The sequence below is a fragment of the Nycticebus coucang genome, chromosome 20 (assembly GCF_027406575.1).
Source record: "Nycticebus coucang isolate mNycCou1 chromosome 20, mNycCou1.pri, whole genome shotgun sequence".
NCBI lineage: Eukaryota > Metazoa > Chordata > Mammalia > Primates > Lorisidae > Nycticebus > Nycticebus coucang.
The window spans coordinates 46,970,406-46,982,595 of record NC_069799.1 but is presented as its reverse complement, the minus strand read 5'-3'; the positions used below and the strand labels follow the sequence as shown (position 1 = coordinate 46,982,595).

Sequence of the window (12,190 nt, the reverse complement as noted above, 5' to 3'; positions counted from 1 at the left end):
ACAAGCAAAGTTAAAACATATTGCCTATGCTTACACCAGTCATAAACCATGTTTAATATATAGGGTGAGGCAGGCATCTCTGTTTTCTGTGTCTCTCTCTCAGGTGGTGGAAGTTGTGACTGAGAAAGGATTCACAAGTTGCTTTCAAGGTGTTGAATTTCTTGACCTAGGTGGTGATTGCATGGATGCCAGCATTACAGCCACCTTTCAAACTGGACTCACATGTACATTTCTCTACAGACACTGTATTTCACTTTGTATGATGTTTGTAAAAATCATATGTAATGAAACTATAAAACTAACACTCACATAGACTCATGTGCAGGGAAGGAATGTTTCCATGAGATTGAAAACAGTGTGATTCCATTACAGGAATAAAAAATAAGATGAGCTCTTCAGGTGATAAAAGTTGTCTCTCATCGGTTAATAAGTCTGAATACTGCCATGCATACACTGGGATTGAATAATTAAGTAAACAGATATTGGAGAGTAGTGGCAGATTTTTCACTGCTGGAGAAGGAATTTACAGATAAGCAAGGGGAAGAGGCCAGGGATCCATCTGCAAATGGATTAGCATTGAAGACATTAGCTTAGTATAGTTACAGATGGTTACACGTAGAAATGTACATGTAGGGGGACAAGTATACATACATATATTTATTTGTGTGTTTTGTCAAATGAGAGAGCCTAAAGAAACCAGACTCCCAGCAATGAGCAAATCTATTGCTCAGATCTTGGTTTCTAATCCATTCTCCACTAAAAAGAATGAAGGCCCCTTGGAAAAATAGCTGTTTCTAAGGACTGGGGTAGAAAAGACACAAGATGAGTTGAGCACAGAATACCCGCTGGTACCAAAAGTAAGGACTTGGTGGAAGCCAACAAGCCCAGGGAGATGGGGTTTATCACAGATGCTACTAACGGGAAGAGCTCCTGGGGGCCAAAGCCGAAACAATTGGAGCCACAAAATAAAGTAGTATTGGATTGGAACCAAAAGTAAAAAATAACTCCCTATGAGTCTACATCGATATGAATAAATGATTGAATAAATAAATGGGGGAGAAAAGGCAAAGAATTCCAAGTAATTGTTATAGCTACTTCACCCCAAAGGAAGGGAAACACAACACACAACTCTTCAAGTGCGGGCTGCACGTAGAAACTTCTTTGCAAAACTGATGGCACATGGAGAGGGTGGAAACAGAGGACCTCTGCAGCAGACAAACCACCCAAACAGTACTGATCAATGTCAGCATAAACAGGCATAAACCAAGTTGATAGTATGTGCTCTGAATATGAGATGGTGACAATGACACCCTACCTCTATGACCTTTCTTTTTAAGAAGGGGGCATGTGAATCTGCTTTTGCCTTTTTTTTTTTTTTTTCACATTTCAGATTAATATGAGGTTACAATGTTTGCATTTATTTGTAAGGTCCCTCTTGTAGTCATAGTTGTGCCCCGCACCCCAGAGGTGAGCCATACACCCTTACACTGTGCCTATTAGGTGGGAGCACACCAATCCTCCACCCTCCTCCCCTCTCCCCCCAGCTTGAATTAAATTGAGTTTTTCTCTTGTGTAAGCATATATTAGTTCATCTACTGATTTCATACCTCTGTGATCTTTCCTCCGCAGACACATTACCCCAGTCCCTTCATGAGAAAAAGATCCAACAGAGGGGAATCCTACAGTATACCTGACCGATAACTCCTCAAAACGGTCAAGGCCAGCAAAATCAAGGAAAGCCTTAGAAACAGTCACAGCCAGAAGGAGCTTAATGAGGCATGACAACTGAATGTGATGTGGTATCCTGAATGAGATCCTGGATCAAAAAAAGGGGGAGGCTAAAGAAATTTGTATAAAGTATAGATTTTGATTTATAAATATTATTTTGATTTATAATTTTGGTTTACCAATTGAAATGAATTCACCATGCTAATGTAAGATGTTTGTAATAGCGGAAACAAGATATACTGGAATGCTTTGTATTGTCTTCAGAATTTTTCTGTAATTCTAAAATGGCTCTTAAGAAACAAGTCTATTAAAAATATTTTCAGATGATTGGGTGGCGCCTGTGGCTTACAGAGTAGGGCACTGGCCCCATATACCGGAGGTGGCGGGTTCAAACCCAGCCCCAGTCAAAAACTGGGGGAAAAAAAATATTTTCAGATGAGATCAACAGATAGCCAGAAGAAGAACCCAGAAGGTATATAATGCTGGAATATGTTAGAATGGATATTACAAATCTACGTGGAAAGGAGCTACAGAGTAAGTGATTCTGGGACAACTGGGAGTCCATATGGAAAAATAAAATTAGATCAGATTACTGTCTCACTCCACAAACAAACTACAGTTGGGTTACAATTTCAAATGTGTAGAAACAAATCTTTAAAATTATTAGAAGAAAACCTTAGAGAATCTTAGCAAATATCATTGTGATCTTGGGATAGGAAAAGCCTTCGTAAACAGAAGGAAAAAAAGTTATTAGCCTTATAGAAGAGATTGATTTGATTACAAAAATGTTTTCTCCTTTTATAGAACAAATGATACTAGTTAAGGGAGGGGAGAAAATAAATGAAGAAACAGAAGAAATGGTGCTCAACCTGTAATGGCCAAAAAATCAATATGCAAAATATAAATGAACAAATTCTTCAAACAATAGAAAATATAAGCTAATACAAAACTGGGGAAAGGATATGAATAGATGTCACAGAATGAAAGGCAAATGAGCAAACAGAAATATGCTCCATGCTAATACTAATGCATACTCAACACTTACGATACTATGTTTTTTCTTATCACATAAGTAGAAATTATAAATATTAATATGGAATATGGACACAAATGTGGGGGAAAGGATCTTTAATGCCCTGTCCTGTCCATAGATTGCTAAGTGGCTTAACTGCTCTGGTTAATGATGTTTGACATTAAATGTGTGCCTCTTTCCTCCCAAAATATTTACAAAAGGTGCAAAAACAGGATTTCTTTAACAGTAGTATGGTTCGCTAAATTGTGATACAATGGAAAACTATGTATTGTTAAAAGAATGAAGCGTGTGTGTTGTGTGTGTGTACATATATATACACATATATACACACCCACACAGGAAGAGATAGATTATATAGAAAATACGTATAAACACACACATGCACATATACCCTGTTTCCCCAAAAATAAGACAGTGTCTTATTTTAAGGTGTGCTCCCAAAGATGCGCTAGGTCTTATTTTCAGGGGACGTCTTATCTTTCCGGTAAGTAGGTCTTATTTTCAGAGGATGTCTTATTTTCGGGAAAACAGGGTACTATTATATATACCATGGAATTACCTCTCCAAGATATATTGCTTGATACACACACAAAAGTTATAGAACAATAAACAGGGCATAATAAAATCTGTGATTAAGAAGAAAAGGAAAAAAAGACTCAAACAATGTATTTATGTACATACGTAAGTATTTCGTGAACAGAAAACTCTTGAAGGCTACAGGATCAAACTGAGAACGAAATGAGACGGGGGAAGGGAAATGTTTCTACGTATTCCTCATGTGATTAAATTGTTTTTCTTGGTGAACTAAGTGAAAAGGAGAAAAGAGAGAAGGGGTAAAAGATTTATGTTGGAAGTATTTTCCCAAAATACTCTCTGGGCTGCTGTGAGTTGGGTGCCCTTCTCCTGATAGGTGAGCCTCTGACCAACTCCCTTCCCCTGGAGACCTGATAATGGGACATCACTGATATTGCTAAGCAACACTGTTGTGGGACAGGGGAAATGACCCTGATTGGTCAGCTGCATCTGGACTGGCAGGAACTAAGAGAGGACGGTACACGCCATACCCTGGGGCTTCCGTAAACACAGTGACTCTTGGAACAGGCATGTCTTCTGTGCCAAACTTTATATGGGTGTAAGATCAAAATATATCACAAAGTGTCAGGTAGGCCCTTTAGATATGCACTAAGTGAGCAAGCTGTATGTGGAAAAGCCTTTTGTAAACCCTAAACAGCTTATGCTATTTTTCATGACCAACACCTAACCTGCCTTATAAACTCTAAATACTCCGTTTTAATCATCCTTTCAGTTATTTGTAAGCAACAGTAGTTTGCCTTTAACTAAACGAAGGCATTTAGGGTGAACAGCAAGGTTTAAAACTTATTCATTACACAACTGTAGTAAATTTATGATTCAAATAAATTTTATCTATAATTTCCCAAACCACTATGGAAAGTGAAATCATTCATTTTTATATAGTAGAACATAATGTGGGACTATATAAAAACTAGAAAGAAGAAAAAAATTTTTCCAAAGGACCTGGCTTCTAAGTTGAAGTCTTAAGAAAGAAAAATTTTATATAATTTAGCAATCAAAACTGCTTTCTGACAAAATCTAATTCTCAGTGTAAATCACAGTGGGGGTGGGGGATCATTCTTGGTGAATAAAAAGGAGACGAAATTTGCCTGAGTGTAAGTATGGCTATGCCTGAAATAGCAAAGAATGGTTATGTGCTAATAGGGCAAATGAAAATACCAAGGTAACATGAATATGTGACACAATGAAGTTTGTGATTCAGCTTTTTTGAGGCTATGGGGCCAGGGGGTGTAATTGCCCAGTCTGAGACAACGACCTCAGCTGGCTGGAGAATGCGATCAGCCAGGTTCAGTAAGGGCAGTGCAATACAGAGAAAGTTCCTTTCTGTCACCGACTCTACATTACAGCTTCTTTCAAGGGGGTGCTAAAAATTCACGGCCAAGCCTCCACCCCCAGCCACATTAATAGTTTTCAGATGCAGCCAAGACTCTACAATTTGAAAAAAAGCTCAATTCTGGGCCTCCACCATGCCCACCTCACCTCCTACATCAGATCAGAAAGGGGGAGGAACTTGGATCTTACCTGGAAATGTACGCGTGTGAGTTTCTCTTTTCATTTCTTATGAATGCATATTCTATATATCTCTAAGTCTCACAACTCATAATAAGGTGAAATATATTTGTTTGTTAGTTTTAATTGAATCCCTCAATGAAAGGGAGACTTTTTACCTCTGGCAAAAAGAAGAAAGAAAATGGAGGAACGGGGGTAGGGATGTTTTCTTCCTTAAAGGAAAAAAAGAGAGATATATGAAGCAAATGCGGCCAAATGTGAGTCTCATTGTGTTTGCCATACTTTTCTACGTGTTTAAAATATTTAATTTTTAAAAATCAAACAAATGGCATTATTCCAGGAGCAAGACCGTAGGAGAGTATCAGCACGAGTCATCACTAGCTGGAGAAAGAAGTGGTCTGTCAAAGCCTTCCAGTAACTTTTATCTGGAAGGACATAATTCTAAATTGATTTTACACCTCTTGTGTTGGTTACAAGAAAAAAGGCAAAGCAAGCCCTGCTTGCACTTACTTAAAGCAGTGCTGTGTTTCATCAGGAGCAAGAAGATTTAAGTAAGGATGGAAGGAAAACCTCCCCTGCTGGGTCACCTACCTGTGTCACCACCAGATCCTGTTGACAAGGCCGGCATGGTGACGGGTGCAGGCCAGGATGCCGCCTCCAGGGCCTCAGAAAGCTGCAGGGAGTTCCAGTCCAATGGCCTCAGGCCACGTGTCTAACAAGATTTATGTATCTTATGAGCAGTTTCTAAAAAGAAAAGAAACACTTCTGTATTTTTTTTTTTAAAAGGAATATCACTAAATTGCAATGTTCTGAAACTAATTCAGAATTCTTATTCCAAATACACTAGCAGAGAGATCACAATTCTTCAGATGTTTTTCTACAGACTGCACACCAATATTAAGTATACAAGTTTCTGATTCTGATGAGAGATTCCTAATTGGAAACATGAATGTTCTTTATGCATGTAGAAAAGCTTCCTTAGAGATTTTTATAACACTGAATACACAAGGAAGACTTTTTCAGAAGCTTCTGGTAAGTCAATGCCATTGTAAACTTCTTTCCCTCCATTACCATAATAATCCTCAGCTGTAATTCTAAAGGTAGAATTTAGATGACATAAATGGTCAGCAATTTATAACTAATTGGATTTTTAAAAACAGCTCATCCTAATAGGACAACCACACAGTTTTCTTACTGGAGACTGCAAATAATCTTGAAAGAATAGTCAGTAGAGTTGAAGCAAGACATTGTTACAGATTTACAGAGTGTTAGTAATCTAAACGGAAACAAACAAGCCAAGGTAACACACATGTAAGTAAATTCTTTTAGTAAAAACTAAGCTTTGAGGTATCTAGGGAAATATCAGCATTTTTCTTTCAATAACTAATGTTTATCCCCCAAAATAACCAATAAAGGTAGTAAATAGTCCAGGATACAGCTAAGAGCAAATGCTTTAGAGTTTGACCTAATCTCTCATCCTGCTAGCTCTGTGATCTTGGAAAGATTATTTAATCTCACTAAGCCTTAACTTCCTTATATGCAAATGCAGACAACAGCAATTTGGAACTGGTTTAACTATTCAAGGGCGTACTACACAGGGTCTGGCACACAGTAAGCAAACAATAAATGCTGGCTATTATGACTAGGGTTTCTTTAATTCAGGTAATGAGAGTATAAAGTGAAAACACAAAAGAAGAGAGCAAGATTTAAATTTACACTGGCTTAACACCTCAGAGGAGGCCGTGTGGTTTGAATTTGGATCACTGCTGTTTAATAACGGAAAATGCGCTCCATTAACATTTTTGTAGAAATTGAGAAGAACCACACGATGTGTTTAAATTCATCTGCAACGCACTTGCCCCAATTCTCCATGAAGTCAACTCGGTAATTTGAAGGCATCTTTTAACAGATATCAATGACAACAAGAAAAATGGACAATGCAAACCCTAGAAAAACTGGCTCAACATCACGCCTTAAAGCCTTCGAGTGGCTGGTTCATATTACAGAATAAAGAAAAATAAGCCTGCCAAATTTTACTTGAAAAAAATCCAAACTTTAAGATTCTATTAAAGCGTTCTAAATTAGCTTTTTAATTGTCAAAGTTATGAAAAAAAAAATACACCATCAAATAGACTATCTTGGACCAGTCTATCTACCGCAACATCTTGAATTTAGCTTTATGTTATCATTGAGTCTCAGATAGTTAAGACACGTATACAAACCCATTTAGAAGACGTGCTAATTAAACATACAAGAACAGTCATTTCAAATACAAAATAAAAACAGAATCACTAAGCTAAAAAAGAAAAATATGACATGAGGGGTAAGGTTTCATTAATGCCCACCTCTGAAGCTATTTTCCTCAATCATTTTAAAAGGCTACTTTGCTTTGCTTTCCCAAATTATTCTAACAATCAGGATTAAGATTAAACTACATGAAAATGTCCCTTATATGAAGGCAGGCTAGAAACTAAGTCATGAAAACACAAAATCAAAAACAGCAGGTACAACTTAAAGAACGTATTCAATTAGTAGACCTTTGCTGATAGAAAAAAACTGGCTAAAATCTGTAAAATGTATCACCCACATTTGTACCATTAGAGTAACATACATAGAGTAACATATGTATGTGGGTAGGTATTTATTATCTATTTGTATGCATATTTGTAACTTAAGCTCTTTAGGCCATAAGAAAAGTCGTAATTTACAGGCATAAATTGTCTATATACACGTGCATATACACACACGCATACCCAAACATACACAATACAATCTACCACTTTCTTCATGGCTTAAAGAACTTGCAACATTTAACTTCTGTAAACCACATCTACCATATAATAAGCCAATGTATGGCTATTTTAATCAAACATTAAAATTTGATTATCATTTGGAATATCCACGTTCCATCAATATTAAAGACCTTACGTTCTATACTCTAATGAGCTTACAGAGTACATACATGCCATATATGAAAGGCCGTAGTGTTCCTCGTTTTTTATTTCATAACAAATACTCAAGGCTGAATTTTTCCAAAGCCGTAGTATTTACTACAAAGTAATTATTTTCTCAGAACATACACAAGTGTACGAATTAAAAAAAAAAAAGTTTTGATAGAATCCTAACCAGTAAAATACTTCATATTTTGTGGAACGAAGTAGACTTGCTGGGTTTAACTTTCAAACTGAGTTTAAACTTTGTGGTAATGATGTTATTTTCTTTGGCTAAATTTATTGAAAATGCTTTGGAATTTGTCAGAAACCAGCCATAATTATTACTGACTGTTGTATGGAATCGATTTACTACAACACAAAAATACCAGCTGTTACAGTATGTCCTGAGAGAGATTACTGAATATTCTCAAATTGAAGTTCAATCCATCTTTCCATAAAAAGAGAAAAACCTGAACGCCAGGAACATAACAGCCGTATCAAGTGCACCTGAAGCATTTACAATACCCAATAGAACTATTACAACCTTCCTTTAAAAAGGCTTATTTTTGAAATTTCATTATTCCAGTTGTACCTTGCTTCTATATATCACACTGTATCAGGTTCCTCTGGCATCGATCATGTGGAAACAGTGAAATATGTGGAAGTCTGTGATCTTACAACGTTCAAATTTCTGCCCGCCCTGAGTAACCCTCAATGCTCCCGTGGCACTCATGACATCTAGTGGTCATCTATAGCAGTGCACATGATTGGAGCAGCAAATTTTTTTTTTTTTAGCTTTGAGTAAAGCAAAAATTGACTTAATTCCACCTGGTCAGATAGTGTCACCTGCAAAATGTTTTATTAACGTGAACACACAACATTAGTGCAGATTAACAAGAAAATCAAGTAATTTTCAAACACCTTTCCTTAATAGCCTGTCCTTTCAAAAAATAATAATTATGATCAGTAATCTATTTTACCAGATAAAAATACTATAAAATTATATTTTCAAAATCTAATATGCAAGAAGATAACACAAATTAAAAGTCTAAGAAAATCTAGAAACCAAAAATGTTGAGAATTGCTACTCTATGCCAAAGTTGCAAAGATGTCCCTTAAAAAAAGGCCAGTTAGAAAACAGGTTAGGTTTTGTGGTCCATATGGTCTCAGTCTGAACATAAATAATACTTACATGAGTATGACTCTGTTCATAGTAACTTTTATATCAAAAACAGGGGAGAGGAGCAGGTTTGAGGACCACTATTCTATGTCCTTCTATATAACTGCTAGTAACTTAGGGATCTAAAAATAGCATGCTATTTTAATTGGTGATTTAAATATTCAAAGGAAGAACCTTTAAAGACCCATTTCAATTTTTTTATGCAAAACCACATGCAAAATAACAGATATGGAATTTTTTAAGATGGCGGTTCTCAAACAAAGTCACATTCCAATGTTGGCTGTTCCAAGTATCTTAGACTCTGTCACTATACACAAGAATTTTAAAATAGGCTTACAACTGGCAAAGTGTTAGAACACTGTATGTAAGAAAATATGCTTTCTATAGGCCAAAAAAAAAAAACTCCTAGCTTTCACGAAAAAAGGAACAATTATGAAAGATGAAAATGTCCTACATTTTACAAACTCAACAGGCTGCAATTATTATATAATGTAAAACCAACATATGTCCTTTCCACACATGGAAAGCGAAACACCAAAGCAACAGAAAAGACGAATCCTGCTGAAAGGATCCTATAAAACTGTAAAGACTTAAGAGAGGAAACAAGAGAACATACTGGTTTATAATCCCCAGGTTAAAAGGTGCAGGCTTTAAGGATGCTAGGCAAGTTGCCCGGGGGTCCCGGCAGGGGTATTGGCCTCATCCAGACAGCGCTCTGGGGAAGGCACGCAATGCCACACTCACCACTCATCTGCGCCTTCTCAGGAAGCACAGATGTAATGAATGAACTGGACCTCGCAGACAATGACCTCACTGCAGACTCCCCAAACCATCTACAACAATTAGCGCACCACAACTCCAGGGTTTTTTTCTCAGACTCTCCATAAGCAAAACCAGTGTTCACAGCATGGTACACATCCCCCTCTGCACAGAGGAATACTTCTTCCCTGATCATAACCTTTTTTCTTTACATTTTCTATCCCCTACTATTAAAAAATCCTGGATATGTCATCAAGATCAGACCATTCATCTGTTGGTAGTGGTCGGTGGGTTTGTTTGTTTGTTTGTGTGTGTGTTTTCTTTTTTTGCTTTGTGGCTCTTTCCTCTAATTCCTGTGGATAGGGGAGAGCAATGCAACTTCGTTATATTTTCCTTGACTAATTCTCAATCCCAGAGCCATCTTTGCATTCCACTGGCATTCCCTCAGGTCCTTGCTTTGGAGTAACCAATCTTGTAATCATATTTTGTAATTAACTACATTATACCAATGTAATTTTATATTTTCATTCAACTTATATCCTCCACTAGGTGCCTTGAGAATGGAACTCATATCATCATAAGTCTCTAAAAACTATGTCATGGTCCCTATTTAGAAGTATGGTTAAATGTGAACTCCAACTTTCGAGAAGCTCTTTCTCTTCTGCGTAAGAGTAGCCTCATTATTTTACTTATGCAGAGACAACCCCAACCCAATCACAACAGCACATATTTTGAAATCAGACAGACCTGAGACCACATCCCCCTCTGTCTCACTGGCTCTGTGATCCTGGCCAAACTACTTAATGAAATGAGATTAAACGAAATGACAAAAACAAAACATCTAACCCATACAGTACCCAAGCAGCAGATGACAGCTTTTATGAACACTTCAGTCCTATTTTCATCACTTTTTCACTTCCTCTAATCTAGCAAACTTTTAGCAGTCCTATAATAAAAAGAATACATGCTTTGGTTGGAGAAAGACCAGCGTTTAAAATATGATTTTAACCACTTACTACACGCACAATTTATAAGGTATGAGACCTTAGGGAACCACATAAAACAAAAACAACAAAAAATAATAATAACGATAATGTTCAGGATAGCTGAACATAATTTTGGAGACACAGGTTGACAACTCAACATGCATTGTTTCATCTAACCCCCGCAGTAATCCTATTACATAAGCACTATTATTTCATGTTATAGACAGATGAGGAAACTGAATTTTAAGTGATGTGTCTAAACTCTCAGCCTGAAGGGATTCTAATGTTGGTACGCAGGAGTTCAATGTTTACAATGTTAACCATGCTACACAATGCAACCTCTTAACTACCATTTAACCTCCCTCCATCAGTTTTCTCAGCTGTCAAATGGAAATAGTATCTACGTCTCGTTTACTTCTTCTGCTGGATAAATGAAATAACATATTCAAAGCTCTGGGAACACACAGATGTTCAAATATTATCTCTCCTTTCCCTCAACCTTTGCCTCAATATCCTTGTACTTTATTCTGCTATTTACAAATCAGAACACCGCCCGCTTCACATCCACATCTTCTAACTGGTTCTTTTACCTAGTCAACTTACATTGTGCCTTCTCTGATACTTTCGAAGTATCAGGTAGTGATGTTCAGAAAACCATATTCTCAGCCTTCAACACACTGATCACCAAAACTCAGATCTAGAACACAAATATAAAATCCACAACCTGTAAAAACCACAGATATTTCTAAAATCGACAGTACTATCTTGCATGACAGCCAGGAATACTGTCCCTCTACATTTTATACAATTATTGTAACTAAGAGTCTTTAAGAAGCTCAAAAACAACTCAAACTCTATTAAAATGTCACCACAGCATTACCCACAATTGATGGTTATTTCAAAAATATCTGAGAGATCTAAAAATAAATCAGCCAACAAAGCAAGTTTTATTAAAATTATATCTCACTTCCTATTCAAATTAACATGACAAAAATAGAATAAATCTCTTATTTAAAAGTCACATAACATTAAATTTTAATAGAATTACCAAAAATACAGCCCTTCACCAATAAAATCTCTTACTGTAATGCAGTTCTGATTATTGTGCAGGCATAGTAAAACAGCAGGTGAAATATCCTAGCAATGACTGGAGTTAAAAATAAAATGTGGGCCAGGTGCAGTGGTTTATGCCTAAAGGAGGCTGAGGCAGGAGGATCACTTGAGGTCAGGAGTTCAAGACCAACCTAAGCAACACAGTATAAGACACTTGTCTCTACCAAAAATAAAAAAAAAAATTTTTAAAAGCTAATTGGGATGCTGAAGCAGGAAAATCACTTCAGCCTAGTGGTTTGAGGGGTCTGAGGTTTCAGTGAGCTGGAATCATGGCCCCTGTAATACACCCGGAGCAGCAGAGAGAGATCCTATCTCAAAATAAAAACAAACCCTCTAAACGTGTAAAGGGAGTGAT

General features: G+C 36.8%; 1 protein-coding gene across 6 annotated transcripts in view; it reads right to left on the bottom strand.

The window, feature by feature from the left end:
- The window catches only part of MPP7 (MAGUK p55 scaffold protein 7), a 230,649-nt gene that overhangs the window by 169,849 nt on the left and 48,610 nt on the right, over nt 1-12,190 (bottom strand). For all 6 annotated transcript variants that reach the window (XM_053572981.1, XM_053572980.1, XM_053572985.1 and 3 more), the window contains one exon: nt 5,456-5,608. In XM_053572981.1, coding sequence (XP_053428956.1) covers nt 5,456-5,492 — 37 coding nt within the window. In that variant the 5' untranslated portion in view covers nt 5,493-5,608. The remainder of the gene's footprint in view (nt 1-5,455; nt 5,609-12,190) is intronic.